The sequence below is a fragment of the Amblyomma mixtum genome, chromosome 1 (assembly GCF_055824585.1).
Source record: "Amblyomma mixtum isolate Tamu chromosome 1, ASM5582458v1, whole genome shotgun sequence".
Taxonomy (NCBI): domain Eukaryota; kingdom Metazoa; phylum Arthropoda; class Arachnida; order Ixodida; family Ixodidae; genus Amblyomma; species Amblyomma mixtum.
In genome coordinates this window covers 262,117,711-262,136,496 of record NC_143012.1, presented here as the reverse complement: position 1 = coordinate 262,136,496, position 18,786 = coordinate 262,117,711, and the positions used below count along the sequence as shown (strand labels likewise).

Genomic DNA, 18,786 nt, shown 5'->3' with positions numbered 1-18,786 from the left:
GCGCGTTCAGAGTTAAGCCAAGTTCAGCAACAACAGATATCAGCCTTCTAAAGTGTCATGACGCTGGCAGGTCTCCAGCTTTCTGTCGTATAGACTAAGATCGCCTACTATATCAGAGAACGCCTGCGCCTGAGGATTACAACATATACCTTTGTATTTAAGCAATTCGCTTCTTTTTTTTCTGAATTAGATGCCAAAATTCTTTTCAGTCAAAGGCGGAATTTCACGCGTGCCCAGCTCAGCTGTCTACTTTCCCGAAAAATGTGACGCTACCCTATTCAACTTGAAGTGTTGTTCGTGATAGCCTTCTATATCACAATGAATATATTTCACTTTTTATTTTCACGAGGTATTATTGTTTAATTAGCGGTCCTATTTATTCCAAAAGCAGGATAATCCACGAAACGCACAGAAGTGAGCGCGCTTGTCTAGAGCGTGTGAGAGGAGCGCTACGGTCAAAATGAAGTGAAATATGCTTGTGCCTGCCCGCTTTGTATTCCTGCCCGGTTTCACTCAAGCGGGAGTATTAACTGCAGAACTAAATACCTGCTTTGAAATTTTAGTTTCTTCCCTTGACTGAGTGCTGCACGAGCTCTGTAGAGAATTATGGTTATGTCTGTATGTCCGTGATTCAGACGCCTGAAATACAGTCGCAACAAAAATTTACTCCACAAGGTTCATTTAATGCCGGTATCAGTGTCAAGAAAACCGTAAGAAACAGTGAAACCGCAAGGATAGTTGGATCGCTCCGCTAAAGCCGAGAATGCAGTGAGCACGTGGAGTCACGAACTTTTGATCGGTTTTACGGTAAAGAAAATGAAAACAAGAAGACAATACACGACTGCTATGTCAGTCGTTTTCTTGTGGAACCAATACGGTTATCTCCGTATAAAACCACCTAAACTTTACATGAACAGTCCTAATCTACTGCAGTCAATACAGACGGCTATATTGTCTTAAAAGGTGATACACGGTGGGACGAACAGTATTTCCCTCTTTTACGAGGCTCCACGCTGATCCTACCTAGCAGTGTACTTGGTAATTAAAACTGCGCGAACAAAACAAGGACACGAGCAAGAAAACAGATAACACACACAGGCTGCGCCTGTGTGTGTTGTCTCTTTTCGTGCTCGTGTCCTTGTTTTGTTCGCGCAGTTTCAATTATGAATGATTCAAACCAACTAGCCCGCCAGAAGATACTTTTGAACTATATTTCTCCTACCCTGGGCTCTGTTTTATGTAACATGCCGAATGACAAAGCAGCAACCTTCTGTGCATCCCTCATTGCTGCCTCCAAGTGCAAGTCTGCGCTTGTGTGTGTTGTCTGTTTTCTTGCTCGTGTCCTTGTTCTGTTCGCGCAGTTTTAATTATGAATGATTCAAACCAACTAGCCCGCCAGAAGATACTATTGTACTTAGATTAGCGCAAGGCATTTTCGGTAACACATGAAATCAAAATATATGACACCGAGCAAAACCTTCCGGTTGTCTTTCCTTCGCTCATCTACACTCGGTGGGCGCCCTGGATCGCCGTGGACAGACGGGCGCTGGCTTCCACAGAACCACCGACAGCGAAGCTTCCCCAACGGCACCCTGGTGGTTACCCAAGTGCAGCGCAGCCAAGACAGCGGCTGGTACGAGTGCACGGCCCGCGACCCCCAGGGGAACTCCGCTAGAGGACAGCTGGCCGTACGCGTCATGAGTGAGTGTTACCACCCCATGGCGGGAGGCTGTCGATCTTGTCTTTCAACGCCCTAGGTATTCTCTGGAGTTTTGCTGACATGTCTTTGTTTTTATATCTCCTAAAGCCCTTTTAAACGCTTGGCATGTGCCGAGTCCGTGTGAGGTGCACCAAGATGATAAAATGTAGACCGAGCAAGACACGACTGAAGTGAGATCCTTGACAAGGAGCATACAAGGAAGAGCGCAAACGGACGATAATTAGGCAGAGGAAACACATCGACGTAAACTAACACCCTTCTGACAAAGGGTGTTAGTCAGTGAGTGCGCATGTTTCTATGCTAAAAAAAATCTGTCGAATGAAACTTAGCGGATTTCAGACTATCTCTTTGGCTACGAAGAAATTTAAGAAAACCTGTTAAATTTGCTCTGGAGCAAGTTGCTGGGCTAGTTGGTGCTGTTGCATCGTGGTGGAGCAGCGCAAAGGACGGGACACAAGAAACAAGGAAGGACGTACACAGCGCCTGTGTACGTCCTTCCTTGTTTCTTGTGTCCCGTCCTTTGCGCTGCTCCACCACGTTGCTCTGGAGCAACGACTAGTCAGGAAGAAGTTTTTGACTTTTATTTTGGCATGAATAGTAGCCACATGTTAGGGTCTAAATTTTTATGTCATTTCGGCAGGAACAGGAATAAAAATATACATATAAACATAACATAATCATAAACATAAACTGTTTCGCGCTCAAAAGACTGTGCCCATAATTTCAGTATATGTCAAGCAATAAGCACACTATGTGTGAAAGACACAAAAACGCTCCGTTGTCGCACATTCACTCATTAAATCACAGACGACCGCCAAGAAAAAACTATTTAACATAGATCTATACCCTTTCAAGCAACTCTATGTTATAACAAACCCACTATTTCTCTGCCATTATCTGCTGTATAGCGTAACAAGGGCCTCGGTTTTGGCAGTGATGGTGCCATAGGTAGCATAGGAGGCTTCTCGCACAGCTTCATCCTGCAGCGCACAACCTGAAGCCACATCTTTGTTAAAGCTCCCTGATGTCTCCCCCTTCCTCGTTAACTCTGTGTTTCCAAGAAACCTATCTTCACTACCTCATTCTACCTAAAGAGAGGGACGAAATTTATTTGCCATGATCTGCGATAACGGGCATTGGGGTAGAGTTTGCATAGTCTGGCTGAAACGTGCCGTGTTCTCCAATCTTTGAGGCCATCTGTATGAGCACCACCAACGCCGCCGCACGAGTGGACAGCGTCGTGGCACACAACATGCAGACCATTCGTGACAGCATGCTGTGCGGCACCTGTGTGGGGCCTGTTTTTGAAACTGCCGCCGAAGATGACAGCTCTCACTGTATTCAATTAGTTTTCAATCAATTTGATGTGAACTATTTGATTCCCTCAGAGATTAGAATAGGAGGATACTATTTTTGCTATTCGAAATTTTGAATTATCCGCACTTCCTTGTAGGGAAACTTCAAATTTATGTAATATGGTCAAATTGAAATAAGGGAGTAATTACTCACTGACGTCCACCCGAGCGCAGCCATACGGCTACAAAGGAAAGCTATACAGCTTTCGCAGAAACTTCGTAGTTAAAGAAAAATTCGTCCTGGTCCGGGGTTCGAACCCGGGACCACCGCTTCACCGGAGCAGTCGCTCTACCAATTGAGCTAACCGGGACGGCAAGCATATGGTAGGGCGAGAGCGAATTGATCAATAACTCGAAGTGGGAACAGTGTTGACCAAATGTTTAGGGGAATCCCCCAAGGTGGAGTAGATTTGTAATAAGGGAGTAATTACTCATTGACGTCCACCCGAGCGCAGCCATACGGCTACGGCTGTGGTCAAGTTGAAGTTACGGTGCCGATTATTCAGGAGACGTTGTGTACATTTTCAAAGATGTCACAAGTAAATTTGCACAAGTAATATACGTTGGTATAAAGGCCGTATACCATAATTACATGCGAAGGCAGGCGGAATCGAAGGATGCTAGAAGCCAAACTCTGCGGAAAACAACACTGCAAAACGGCAAAAAGCCGCACCGTCCTGAATGCGAATGGACAGCAGCTAGCGTTGCGGAGTGAGTTCGCAGACTTGGCAGATGCCAGAACCTATCAATGCTCCGTGAGCAAACTGTCGAAATACCGGAAGGAAATCTCCGCTCTGGAGATTCTCTCGAAATTCTCGCGCCCGGACATCTGTAACGGTCTGCGTGATCCTCTCTGTCATTTTGAAGCATCAGTAAGCTCCCCCCTGAGCCCTTCAGCGGTCGAAATGCGCAAGGGATTTCTTCCCGTCTGGCTCAGGTATACCGATGTCACACTGCATTTCCGGATGACGTTGTAACGCAGCACGTAGTGGCGTGGGCCAGGCACGCGGAGCTCCTGAGCCCTGGTTTTGAAAACGTCCGCCTGCTTTGTATTTATTGTGCTTAACGCGATCGAAAGCTTTGCTACCGTAACTTTCAACACCCAGGAATCCTCGTGCAAAGAATAGAATGAGGATGCATTTGTTGCGACTCAAAGCATCGGCAGGGAGACCTGCTGTGCTGAATTGTAAGTGGTCTGCCATAAACAGGACTACCCGTGCTAGATGGTAAAGAAGGCCATAACATCTTCCTGACATCGAGTACACGTGAGTCGAAGCAAACCGTTTGTCTCGTCTTTATTTATTTGTTTTGTTTTTTTCTTGGCAGCGCTGTTCTCTAGCTCTATGGCCTCGTCCGCAGAGAAGGGGACTGCTGGACGTAGTTTTCATCCGAAAGACGGATTCATGCTTCTAAAGTTGCAGATGGCCGCTTTTCTGTGAGCGAAGCCGTTAATAAAAAATAAAGCAACTACTTCTGGCTGTTCACAACCGCCAGAGCGGAAGCCGTAAAACAACGAGGTCAACATTCAAGAAGGCCACAGTTTATAAGAAGACTCCGTTAAAGCTTTGATTTCGGATTGGGATAGTGTTTGCGTAAGACACTCTTATTCCTGACGTGCAGAAAGCTGCTCTTAACGCATAGTTGCTGCTTCGGAGAATATCGTGCATCGGAAACTGAATTATAGAGAGGACCATGATTGAACTTTCGGGCCAAGCTTGCTCTCCATCAAAGTAATTTGCTGGGGGCGTACCAGCGTCTTTACAGCGTCTTCAGTGCGGAACAAATAAAAGACAGCCATACGGTCTGGCAAGAGGAAGGCATAAACGCACCGCCGTATTTTCTCCAAGAATCGCTGCCTTCGTAAATATCACGGTACTGCTGTATAAATAATGGATTCGTTCAACGAAATCCCCCGAAAACCTTGGGCACGCAGTCGCTACAAAGCAGAAAGGCTATGAAATATCTTCAAATTAATTTTTCACGACACTGCTTTCAGTGCTTGTTCAGCCTACTTTGTAGAAGTCAGCGGTTGTAATTTATTGCGCCTATATTGCAGTGGTGGGAAGGAGGTTTTATTAATCATTTTGCTGAATGTTAACACTACTAAAGTTTCATTTTTCAATATCACATTAAACGAAAGCCGCCAAGAAAGGACCAATATCTTGCTGCATTAAAGAATGAAGGAGTCTTTTGAGGTTAACGGAGAAACGTCTACATTGCGCCTATTGGAGCATCTAATCAGTTTTCAGTTTTGATGAAAGCAAAAACAATTGTTTAGCGTGAACATTATTAGTTAGAATTATACTTTATTTCTCGAAAGGCACCCAAAAAACAAATACATTGCTTGTACTATAATAAAAAAATCTCTGCCATATTCGGCTGTTGAAGCACAGGCCAAATTCATGCGGCATCTACATCTTGTGTCCGTTTATGTTGCTTCACAAAATACACGTGCTAAAACATACACATTTTGCTATCTCTGCCGCAAGAATAGTAGATATTCGTTATCTTATTCCCGACAAATTGCCACCATAACATATATCAAACATAACATGTATCAAACATAACATGTATCAAACCTCAAATAATATAGATTGCCGTGTTACTGTATAGTATTGAATTTCAGTGCTAATTTCCTTTATAGTCAACAATATTCAGCGAAATGTTTTCTTTCTATTTTCGTATCAATTGAAGATCCTAGTCGAGATCCTAATTACGTAGAATAATGCCATGGATTGTCAAGAACTGACGATGAAGTTCAACTTACTGCAGCGGTGAAGCAATGCAAGCTTAGCGGCTTTATTTATCATGAATTATTTTTGCTGTTCATTTTTAGGTTTTGGTGTGTGAAGGACATTTGAAACGTGAAATTTAAAGATATAAAAATAAATTTTGCCGCCGAAAATTTATGCCGTTTTTCAGGAAGTAGCTTTTCATTACATTAAACTGAGCATTTTACCCGTCTGCGTTCCTTAAGCCTAAGTAGAGTTTGAAAGAGTGGTCACCTCCGCTCGCTATTAAAAAAATATTGTCACGCGTGCAGCTGACATAAGCACTCTGGGGGCTAAAGCAGAAAATTCATGAAATAATGCGCAGAGAAATCAAAGCGGAGGGTGAAAGTTTGCTTTAAGGATGAGATCAGACTTGTATACGCTAGATATTATCATCATCAGCCTAACTACGCTCACTGCAGGACAAAGCTGCAATCCGTATCCTTACTATTAACGCTGTGCTGCATCAGCTTCAGCCAGCTCACCCCCTCAATCTTCTTAATCTCATTCCAACCTCACCCTGCTACGTTACGCCTCTCTGACTTCCTCTTCTCGGAAGGAGTAAACAAAAAATTTAGGTTGCGTATTTTCTACATTGCAATGCTATATGAGACATCAACATACATGAATCGCTGCGTGATATTTGCATGAAACGGCTGAATAATCTGTAATAGAATTTCATTTGTCACCTGTTTCAGTCCAGGTTACAAGAGCCGACAGATGTATTTGACGTCAAATATCAGTAGAGGTCATATGAAACAAGAAAAATTGCGAAATAGTCCCTGCTTGGCTATTTTAATGCACTAAAACACTTAAGCTAGCCTGCCTCAAGAACCTAAACCCCAAATAGTTAAGAAGCAGCAATTACACTGCATCAGTAAAACTTGGTGTTGTGCTAGTTGGTCATTCATTACCTAAAGATTGGATGCGGCGCTATTGGAAAGAACACAGAAAAAGGATGACACAACAAAGATGAACATGTTCTGGCTAAAAGCGCTACATCCAATCTTTAAATAAATATATTGCAGGTTACTTCATATCTCAGGTGAACTGTACTAACCTCTGAAGTCGCAGCCATCACTCAGCTTTCGAAACCATAGCGAAACAGCTTTGGGAAGTACAGTCTTCATTTTTTGAGCGATCGTAGGCGAATACTTCGTGGTGATTTTTGCATTGAAATACAGCTTTTCCTTACCCGAAAATGCCTGCAAAATGCTGCACACTGCAAACTTAAATTTGCTCTCCAAGTTATGTCGCCCCCTTTTCATGGATCTACGGCCTCTACCGGCCCTAAGTACTATCGCGCTCAATATGAGTTGCAACGCGCGGTCATCGACCGGGGCTCGTTCCGTGGTGTGCCTCCTCCAAACAGTCGCTCGGAATTCTGGGAGAAACTGCTGTTCCAGGAAACAACAGCACCCCCGCTGTGGAAAAAAGTTTCTCCCAGAATTCCGAGCGACTGTTTGGAGGAGGCACACCACGGAACGATCCCCGGTCGATGACCGCGCGTTGCAACTCATATTGAGCGCGATAGTACATGTATTCCTTTACCATTTCCACCTATTCGCTGCCTCTCGTGCCGTAATTAGGGAGGCGCCGCTTCACTTGTGTCACGGCGATGGAAGTGGAGGCTGCTGTGCCTTCTGTGGATCCCGGTGGGTCGGCAACGGCCGCCCAGAGGAAGCGCCTGTACGCCACGAGTGACTCCAGCAGCCAGGACACCGTTGTGTACGGTGATGACTACTCGACTCGCCGAAGTGAGGACTCCTCGACCGACGATGGGTTCGTAACCATCGTTAGTAAGAAGGCCAAGCGCAGACTGCGCAGACAAACTGAGTCGACGTCAACGACGTCCTCAAGTATGGATGCGATCATCAGGGCGCGAAGTGCCGAGGCCCATACAGCCTTGTTCGTGCCATTGGAGCCAACAGAAAACTTGAATCTCCTGAACAGGCAAGCCATCTCCGTATTCCTTGAAAGCCTTGTACCAGGAGGGATTGAAGACTTTAGAGTTAACCCGCATAAGAACATCATTGCCATTGATGTCTTGAAGCGAAGCGAGCTGGACAGTTTGGCCGCCATCACCAAACTGGGAAATATCAGTGTACGCCCACTTATTCTACAAGACAGCGGAACCACGGCTGGCGTAATTTACAACGTCGACATCGCTATCCCTGACGCCGACTTGCCCATATTAATCAAGCCGGCAACCAACAGCATTTCTATAATGCAAGTTAAGCGCCTTGGAAGGTCTACATGCGTTAAGCTGACTTTCAAGGGTGACTGCATTCCATCATACGTGAAGGTGGGGCACTTTCGTCACCCAGTTCGTGCATTCGTACCTAAGCCGCTACAGTGCCGGAAATGTATGAAGATTGGTCGTGTGAGCGGGGTCTGTCAAAACACCATTGTGTGCCCAAAATGCTCTGAGCCACACAGCGGCGACAGTTGCCGCGCGACTGCCTTGAAGTGCGCCAATTGTCGTGGCCCTCACGCTTCTTCCTCGAAGGACTGCCCTCGCCTAAAGACAGAGAGGGCGGTACTGAAGCAAATGGTGCGTGATCATTCCACCCACAGAGAAGCCGCTGCAAATGTGCGACGACGTCATTCGCGCCGCCGCCGAAGGTCGTTGAATGAAACAAATACCTTCGAAGAGAAGACCCCAAGCGGCAGTGCAGCTTGTCCGCCTCCACCGACAACAAATCAGGAAAGCCTGGCGACTCGTGAAACACGCCCTGCTGCCTCTGACACAACGTGGCCACCACTACCAAAGCCTAGAGCACACGCTTCGTCCGGTACGTTGCTGCACCCCATGTCTGCAACACCTACAACTGATCCGGGCAAAAGGCACGATTCCGACCACAGCCAAGATATACAAGTAATTGCAATGCTAACGTCACTGATGAATGTTATGCGTGCTCTGCTGTCCGGCTTGCGCACGCCAGCAGCACATAACGCACTGCAAGTACTGGACGCGCTACAGCCAGTTCTTGCAGCTCTTCATTAGAAGGCACCATGGCTCCCCCGGAACAATCTTTTACGTCGAAAGTCAAGCAAGCTTTTATTTTTCAGTGGAATGCTCGCGGGCTCCAGTCCCGGATTTCAGATATTCGAAATTATGTTTATGAAAACCGCTTCCCCATTCTTGTTATCTGTGAACCGAATCTACCCAACATTTTGCGATTATCCGGTTATGAAGCTTTTACTTCAACCACGCGCAACAGAACCAGCAAAGTCATCGTCTACATTCGACGTGAACTTACATATGTGTATCATTTGGTTCCCCCCCACAATGACAACCAGTATGTTTGCCTCACAGTGAAGAGCCGTGACCTCAGTTTACGCTTTTGGCTGTGTACATGGCGCCGTCAAGCCGCTTTGACGAAAAAAGGTTGAGTGATTTGATGCAAGCCACCTCCGGTCCATGGGTGATTATAAGTGACTTCAATGCTCACCACACCATGTGGGGAGGCGTTAGGATGAACCTTAGTGGAAGGAAACTCGTCTCCTACGCCTCTGACCACGGCCTCCAGTGCCTAAATGACGGAACCCCGACGTATATTCGAGGGGTGACCTATAGCAGCAGCCTAGATTTGAATTTCGTTTCGCGATGCCTAACCAACAACGTCCAATGGTTTTCGGATGTAGAAACCCATGGCAGTGACCACATCCCAACCTACCTGATTTTTACCGGCCATTGCACGTCCCGCTCTGCCACACGTATGCAGCGCATTGATTGGATAGTTTTTAAAGCGCGTATGGAGGATGCATGCATGGAAGGAGTCTCGACAGGTCTTGAACAAAAAATTAAGGAGGTCATGGAGAGCGCAACGTGTTGCTACAACCCCGTCGCAAAGTACACCGACTTTGATATTGAATTACAACGACTGCGGGCACTGCGGCGCAGGGCAGAGCGCAGATACCGACGCACAAAGTCGCGCTTAGACCTCAGAGATGCAAGACGCCTGCAGAAGAAAATCCAGCGCAGAATTCAAGCCCTGCAGACACAACGTTGGAGAACATTTTGCGAGACACTTGACCCACGAAAGCCTTTGTCACGCGTTTGGAATGTGATCCGTGGCCTTCGTACGGACCCTCAACAGCGCCACCCGTTTAAATCCCTCGCGCTCCACCAAAAACGCAGCGAGGTCGCGGTAGCCGAAGAATATTGCGCAAGGATAACAGGCCAACCGAACCCATCCACAACGCTGCACTGCAGTGATGTTCCACCCTCGCGGGATTCACGAATGGATAACTTGTTCTCCATGGAGGAACTTGACGCTGCGCTGGCTTGTTGCAGAAGGTCGTCATCGCCGGGGCCCGATGGTGTGACATACTCCGCGCTCGCCAACCTTGGCCAAGAGGCTCGACGGGTTCTTCTGGACACATACAACAAGTCATGGTGCGAGGGCATAGTTCCTAATGCATGGAAGACCTGTCGTCTCGTACCACTCCTTAAACCGGGAAAATCACCACTCGACATTTTAGCATACTGACCAATTGCACTCTCCAGCAGTGTAGGGAAAGTCATGGAAAGAATGTTGTTAACACGCGTGGAATGGTACCTGGAGCGATACCAAATTTACCCTGCATTTATGTCTGGGTTTCGACGTGGCCGCTCTTCCATTGACAATGTGGTTGACCTTGTATCGTCCTTCCAGCACCAAAAACACTTGAAAAGATTGACTGCGGCACTATTCTTGGACATCAAGGGCGCCTACGACAACGTAACGCATCAGGCCATTTTGGACGCATTAGAAGCTGCTCAGATTGGAGGCCGCATGTTCAGCTGGATACGCAGCTATATGTCAGGGAGGTCGTGTTTTGTCCAGACTGAAGACGGACCAACCTCTTCGCATCTAAATTCGCGCGGAGTCCCGCAGAGTGGAGTGCTGAGCCCAACTCTTTTCAACATAGCTCTCGTCGGCCTGGTTGACTCATTGCCACAATCAGTCCAGATCTCAATATACGCCGATGATATCTGTATTTGGGCATCAAGCGTGACCCGTCCCCAAGTTCGTGCGAGACTACAAAAGGCGGCAACGATACTGACGTTATACCTTCGTCAGCAGGGCCTAAATATTTCAACCGAGAAATGTTCCCTCGTGTCGTTCACGCGAAAAAAAAAAATGACAAGTTACCCCATATATATTAATGGCAACGCCATTCCCTATGAGAAAAACCATCGCTTCCTTGGCGTTGTTATTGATAGGAACCTCTCGTGGAGTCCCCATCTTTACGACATGCGAATGAAACTGACAGCGATTGTTCATATTCTCTCCTTCCTCAGGGGAAAGTCCTGGGGTGCATCTGTACGCTCGATGCTTCAACTGTACTGTTCGCTGTTCCTGGGATACATGCGGTATAGCTTTCCCATTTTAAACAATATCAGAAAGACAAACATTCAGACACTTCAAAGTGTTCAAGCGCAAGCTCTACGAATCTGCCTTGGGCTACCTAAATGTGCCTCAACGGCAGCCACTATTCTTGTCGCTGGGGAGCATCCTCTTACTTCATACATTGCTGTTGAAACCATGAGAACACACATTCGGCACCTCACGCGAGTTCCTAGTGATCATCTTGCAGCTCTTCCCGTACTCAGACCACATACTGCATTTGCAAATGTAATTCAAGCTCACCGTGCCTATCTTCCTTCGCAGTTCGCCCACCCATCAAGATCATGCTCACCCATATGGAGTCTCCATGAACCCCGGGTGCACCTATCTATTCCTGTAATTAATAAGAATTCTGATTTATCATTGCCTGCTCTCAAGCAACTGACACTGCATCATTTGCATTTTAACCATACACACCGCATACATGTCTACACAGATGGCTCAGTGACTTCAACAAGCTCTGCTGGGTCTATGGTGATACCGGCCAGGTCTATTTTATGAAGGTGAGGACTACCTATCTCACCTCTTCAACTGGTGCAGAACTAGCTGCCCTACGGGCTGCAGTTCAGTTCATTAGTCAGGAATCTGCACATGACTGGACAGTTTTCACCGACTCTAAAGCAGCCCTTCAAGGCCTGCAAACTGCACTACGCCGTGTGTCACACGAACAACTCGTTGCCGAAATCCGCAAGCTCTACCATGACGCCACATTGAAAGGACATAACATAATTTTCCAGTGGCTGCCGGGCCACTGCGGCATTCAGGGCAATCACCAGGCTGACGAAGCTGCCCGTTCTGCCCACAAGGACGGAATTCCCGTTAATATCCCCGTAACTAGAGCTGACGCAGCGTGTGGGCTTCGATCCTTGAGGCTGGAGCTCACACTTTCAGCGTGGAACTCTGGTGAGTTGTGCAACCGTCGCCTCAGGACTTTGGACCCTGGACTACGCCTCCGTCTTCCGTGTGATGTAGCGCGTCGTGAAGCAACACTACTGTGTCGTCTATGGCTCGGTGTTGCCTTCACGAATAAGTATGCTTTCCGGATCGCGATGGCCGACAGCCCTTCTTGTGTGAACTGCGCCTGTGATGAGACAATCACCCATATCTTGTGTGAGTGCCCTGCCTTTGTAGCCGAAAAACATAAGCTGCGATGTGATCTGGACCGCTTGGACCCTCGCCCTTTCACAGAGGCCAAGATCCTCGGTCCGTGGCCACAACAGTCAACTGCCATCAAGGCTTACAAGGCACTCTTTCGCTTTTTGAGAGCGACTGCCTTAATTGACAGACTGTGATTATTTCCCTTTACTTCTCTCTTTCCTCTTTAATTCCCCTCATTCCCTTCCCCTGTGCAGGGTAGCCAACCGGAATCCTTTCTGGTTAACATCCCTGCCTTTCCCTCTCTCTCTCTCTCTTCATTTTCTAAAATCATCGTTTTTCATCGCTTGTATAAGCGAATAACAGAGCTATGTTACCGCATGGGAAGTAATTTATGATCAATACAAAAAATATTATTCTATTTATAAATGCCGGAACGCCGTAAAGGTTTTATTACATCAACGGTTCATGTCAATGTTGAGTCGGTGAGCACGCGAAAAGTTCTCATTCGGAAGGCAGCAAGACACCTGGCGCCTGAGAAGCTAACTAGCGATGAGGTGCTTTAGCAGGTATAATAGCGGCCGAAGATGCTTCAAAAAGGGGCAGGGATTCAACGTAGTTAAAACGAGTAGACGAGAGAAAGCATGTGCTTAGCCTGATTGGCTCATGGTTTTACTTTGCGTTGTCGTCGAGACGTCTGAGACATTATTAATGCGTAAACATTACCTGCTTCACGCGGGTGATGTAAGCTTGGGTTAGTTGGGAGGAGCGCTGCGCAAGCTCCAGCCAATGGGAGGAAGCCCAGGTAAATTCGGAGGAGCCTGCGTCAGCTGCGCGAGAAGAGCAACACGGGTCGCACAATCCCTTCGGGTAGCTGTGACGGGAACTGCCACCTTCTAGTGCAGTGGCGCATCGCTTGACCACTGCGCCAGTGCCCTCGTGGCGGTATGAGGGCTCGCTGCATTGATGAACGTTAAGTTGAGGATGACCAATTATTCATATATGGGAATTTATCTAAGGAGCCTTATGCGGTTTCCTGGCCAACGCGAACTAAATTACAAAAGCGCGCAGAATACCACACCAATAATCAACCCTAACAGCACCAACGGAAACAGCAGTAGCACTCAAAACTATCGCAATCATAGCACGTAATGAGACTCAAGTGCCTCAGGTAGTTTTTTTTTTTTTTAGACTCAGGTTAAGCTCTGATCGAGGTTAAGCTGATATATCTGTTCGCGCCGCGCATGAAAGTTGATGAAGACGGCGTTGTGCAATGCACAGCGCGATAGCTTGTTGCAGTTTAAGACCAGGCGTGGCCGGTTGCTGCGATATCATAGTGCCCTCGTGCAGTGGCCAGCAAAGCTGATCTGCTTGCGCCGCCGGGGATTCAACACACAGTCATGGGAATATTCAATGCATTTATTTTCTTTCGACATGGGCCACATTCACTCTCAAGTTAAATCTTCAGAAACTCAAAATCGGTGAGCCGATTGCACCTCGAGAAGTAGTACTTTCGCGCTGAAACAAACTTTTCACCCCGGCGTCTTTAGACATAAGTGAAGCCGTGGCAAGGTGAACAGCGCAAGAAAATTATTATCGAGATCAGCACCAAACATAGAAAGTCAAGAAGGCTGTTTGTTGTTATTGACTTCAGTACATGCCAACATAATGCTGTGGTCAAGCAGCGCGTGTAGCGAACGTTTTTTTCTTATAAAATAAGCACAAGGAATTCAAGCGCCAAGATTTTCCTGGATTGATACATTGCATTTTCAGATTATACACGCGTCTACATAGAATTATACGTTTCAGAGACCTTTTCGACGGTGTCTAAGCATTACAGAGAGGAGGTAATGATGCAACCGTATTTCTTGACATTACGCTCTAAAATTTTCAAGGAAATGTTGGCAATGTACTCTCCCAAAAACGAACCATACTCTATGTCAAGTACAACATGGCGATTGTTGTGATCGGTATGTGTGCAGATACCAAGCGCCAGCGGCAGTTTTAAGGCGGTAATAATTTTGGCGGAGCGTGTGAAGCATTTTGGACTAAATAAAGTGCTCTTAGAGCAAAGTGATAAAGACAGCGATAATGAATGAAGCAGACGACTAGAAATACCGTTTTCTACTAAAATTAACAGCCATGCCACAGTATGCTATACCTTCTGTCACGATAAATTATGGGAATAATTTGTTGTCGGCTCCATTTCCTGAGTACGCAAGACTGAAACCACGGACACATACGGTTAACCTAGTCGCCTATAGTAGCATAGTGCACATGGACCGGCATGCATATACGCGGAATGTGGGAGTCGTTTATTGCCGGTTAGAACAGTAGCACGGCACTGATCATTGTGCCTGAAGGAGCAAAAAATGCCTCCAGTCAAGTGGGATGGGAGATCGTGAAGTGTTTAAAATCTGGTTCGCTCACGCAGCGCCTCCCGTGGTGAGCCCTTTCAACTTCCCGGACGACCTGACGGAGGGCAAGCGGGCGGGTGCAGCGTGCATTGTATCGGACGGGGACCCGCCCATCTCCATCGGTTGGCTCAAGGATGGTCGGCCACTGGACGAGCGGACGCTGGGCGCGACGGTGGCACGCACCAACGACTACACCTCGTTCCTGTCCATCGCAGCCGTTCGACAGGTGCTCCACCGAGGCCTTTACACGTGCGTCGCCAGAAACCCAGCCGCCTCGGCCAACTACACTGCGCCTATGCTAGTGCGCGGTGAGCATCTTTGACTTCGTCAAAGCCAGATGTTTAGAAGTTGTGGATTTTTTCAAAACTTGTGCAATGGAGAGATGGGGCCTCTGTACCGTTCAGTTACTGCCCTTGTATGCTCTCTGCAGCAAGGCAGACGGCTCAAATGGAGCGCATAAATTCATACTTACACCACCCAATGGGCACATGCGCAAGACAATGTTTAAAGGTATGGGCGAGTACTTCAATTATAAGTGAATAAACACGCATTAAAAAAGACAAGATAACCACGAATGCGGGTGTATAAGGACCAAGGGAAGTGACAGGGAAATAATGTAAGTAAACCCAGCAAGCTGCACAAGAATGTGATAAAAATGGTATTCAACTACGGGCGGCATAACAAGTGGCAGTAACTGTCAGCCTTGACTCTCTTGATTTAGTCTAAGCTGTATAGTGAGCAGATAACTACGCGTAAGGAAAACACCTAATCTGAGGGTCTTTCCAACGTAATGTTAAATGTACCCCCACCTAGAGCTTACACTGTTGTAAAATAAGTAAAACAGCAGAGTAGTTGAGAATACAAAGTTCTCACTTTCTTCAAAGTTGTCCTAGAAACGCAATTTTATAAATAAACTACTTTATCATGGCAGGTGCGTGGTGTAATCCTGAATTTTAATCTATCGCAACCAGCAGCTCCTTCTTTAATATTCAATGGCATATTGAACAAATTCTATCATAATCGTGCCTTGCGCTAGCCTATTCCTGAGGTGGGCATAAAATTAATTAATATTGAAAAACACTTTGGAAATCCGTACGTGATATTGACTGTGGATGATACTGCGTTTACTGTAATGAGCTTAGATAGCAGTCATTTCCATAAAGAAATGCAGTGCACCCGAGAATCATGCCACATTGCATCTGTAGAGCTCGCTGTCACCTCCTGTATTGGTGCTCAGCCTGAGCAGATGTGGCGCGTAAGTTAATGCACTTTAGTGAGGACGACAGAGGGATCGCACGTGTCGCAAAAGGCGATGGAGGCACCTTTCCACATAATGAGGAAAATTTTGAGCGTCTAACAGCGCTGTTGTCGATTTCATGTGGGGCCGATATGCTATATAGTCTGTGGTGGGTGTCGAAGGCAGATCGTCATTTCAGTTGTAGATGTAGTGGCCATACACTGCATCTTTCATTTGAACATCTTAGTTGGAAGCGAGTCGTAAAGATAGACTGTAAACGACATATGTGAATTAAAGCAAGCAAACTGCCACCCACGTACAAGCTTTTTACGCTTTGCTGCAGCTGAAAATGAAAAAAAAAACAACTGAATTGGCGTCCGGAGGCAACATGCATATAATTATGCGAGTCCAGCAGACCACAGAGACCTGCCCAAGCACTCGTATAACGCCAGTGGCGCTTAAGATATTCCCCATCTCGCTATCTGGGTGAACTCGAGGCAAGCAATCCTTTATCTCTGCTGCAGCACAAGAAATTGGTGTGTTGGCTAAAAAGTGCTGAGGTTGGCGTCACTACTAGAGAGCTGCGTACGGCCATGTGCACTGTTTTGATCATTCAGGAAGCGAAATTTGCTCAAGGAACTTCTAAGGCTGCTGAGCACTTAACTCCGTACATCTGTGCTTCACAACGCATTTTGTGTGGTCGCAGGAATGTATTCATTCCGCACGTTTTTACGCTGGAAACATAAATTGCATGAACCTAAGAGTTGCTTTGAAGAGGAAAATAAAACGCCGCCGTAGATACGAGCCTCGTTTTCGCATCCCACTGACCAGGTAATACGTCCATGCAAAATATCATGCTCACACATGTACCAGTCTGCCTGAGCGAGATCGATCATTGGCACGCTATTCCACGAAGCGCAAAGCTTTGGAGTGATGATGCAACCGTCTGAAGTTAACTTTTGCTCGGAGGATCGGTTACAGAGCGTAGGTTGTGTGTGCTTTGAAATGTATGCCCTCGACCTGGGTTTGGCATTTTTGCATCTGTTTTGACGATTCAGTTGCCCTCATCTCTTTTTTCCCCATTGTGACCTCTTAGAAACATTATTTTTACTTAATAAAAATTTACGTGGTTATTGTTACTTACCTTGAAGCCTTTTCTTGCCTTCGCCTTCTTCCTTGTCCCGTCAGTTGGACCGCGGTGGCGCCACGAACCAGCAGACAAGGCGGCTGTGTTGGGGCGCCCCGTCAGGTTCGACTGTCAAGCACACGGTTTCCCGGTTCCTGTTGTACGGTGGAAAAAAGAGCGCCGTGAGTATACATATAACAAAGAAGAAAAAGTAATATTAGTTGAAATGTAGGTACAAATTTCCAACCGCAGTTTTGCTGCCTGAGAATGGGTTTTGAGAGAGACCGAAACTCTGTTACGAGTGATCCTTTCATAGTCCTTCATTATACGTCCGAGAGACATTCCCCTGTTAGGACTATTAATTGTAGTGAAAAGCAGCAACAGCCAAAAGGTCGCGCTCTATCGTTCTTACTGAAAACTTCAAAGTCCACAACAAGCGTAAGATGAACAAGCGTAGGACTCACAATAGTGTTCTAGAGTAAGTGCCGTACGTGAGTAATCACTGTCTATTTAGATGACGGCCCTCATTCCCTCAGTGCATTACTCATACCCACATAAATGACCATCATGACTGTGCGACCGCGATGACACTGGCCTCTTAAGTGGTATTCAGTTTTTCGGAAAAGAAACACTGGAACAGGACTGCCATGTACGCATGAAGACTAGAATCGTTTGAGTAAGAGATATCAACAAATGTTTGCATCTAGAGGCTCAATGCTTTTAGATGTGACGTTTACATTTTATCATTTGATTTCTCGTACTCTTGGCGCGAATGGCTGTACGGGCGGGTAGTGTTTGCTCTCGAAACAAAAAGAGAATGTGATGGGCATCTAAACTTGCTAACACAATACATTATCAGTGCTAAACAGTTCTGCATTTCCCCCTTAGTGAGACACATGAAAAGGAGATGAGTTCGTCGCCAGCTAGCCCAAAGACTTTTATCATTTTGTTTCATGCATTCCTACGGGGCTCCAGTCTCAGAAGACGGCGTTCGACAGTTTACGACTATCACCAGTAGTTCTCGCTTGCGGGTGCTGGAAAATGGCTCGCTCGTAATCAACGAAGTCGACCTCCCAGACGCCGGTCGCTACCTGTGCCAGACGCAGAACGGGGTCGGATCCGGCATCTCTACCGTCGTCAAGCTCAGCGTACATGGTGAGGGTCAAGAAAAGCAGGGTAGATGTAACCACCTTTGAACTAAATATCCTTGTTTGTGCGTCAGCGGTCAATGACGGTCTGTTAAGACCTATGAGCTTCAACATAGCAGCAAGACGTAGCAAAAAATTTGAAGAGACTCAAGAACAGCAGCTAACGTAGGTCCCTGTATTAGGCCTTTGGTGGCCTCTTCACTAGTGCTTCACATTCATCCACCGAACAAAGATGACTTTCCACATTTTCGAGCGGGTGCTATGTGAAATGCTAATCGGCAGGACGCGTTGTTGGCTTAAGGTAGTTCATATCAAGTTTAAAAGTAGATTTTATTTCACCGCCAAATTTCAACGAAGCCTTACTTGAGCAACAAATAATTATACATATACTGCCAGCCGCGGCGCTGGAGATTATTTAAAAGTATGATAGGAACAGGAATCGCGTCACTGAGGCTTTGAGAGAACGAACTTCGCGGTCCTAAAGTCTGCTGGACGGGTCACTGATACGTTCTGTTTCTTTC

At 46.6% G+C, this 18,786-nt stretch overlaps 1 protein-coding gene across 1 annotated transcript in view; it reads left to right on the top strand.

The window, feature by feature from the left end:
- The window catches only part of LOC149371592 (cell adhesion molecule Dscam1-like), a 101,152-nt gene that overhangs the window by 48,308 nt on the left and 34,058 nt on the right, over nucleotides 1-18,786 (top strand). Inside the window, exons 8-11 of the mRNA XM_089565861.1 lie at nucleotides 1,540-1,701; nucleotides 14,772-15,062; nucleotides 17,180-17,299; nucleotides 18,093-18,272. Of these exons, the coding sequence (XP_089421987.1) occupies nucleotides 1,540-1,701; nucleotides 14,772-15,062; nucleotides 17,180-17,299; nucleotides 18,093-18,272 (753 nt within the window). The remainder of the gene's footprint in view (nucleotides 1-1,539; nucleotides 1,702-14,771; nucleotides 15,063-17,179; nucleotides 17,300-18,092; nucleotides 18,273-18,786) is intronic.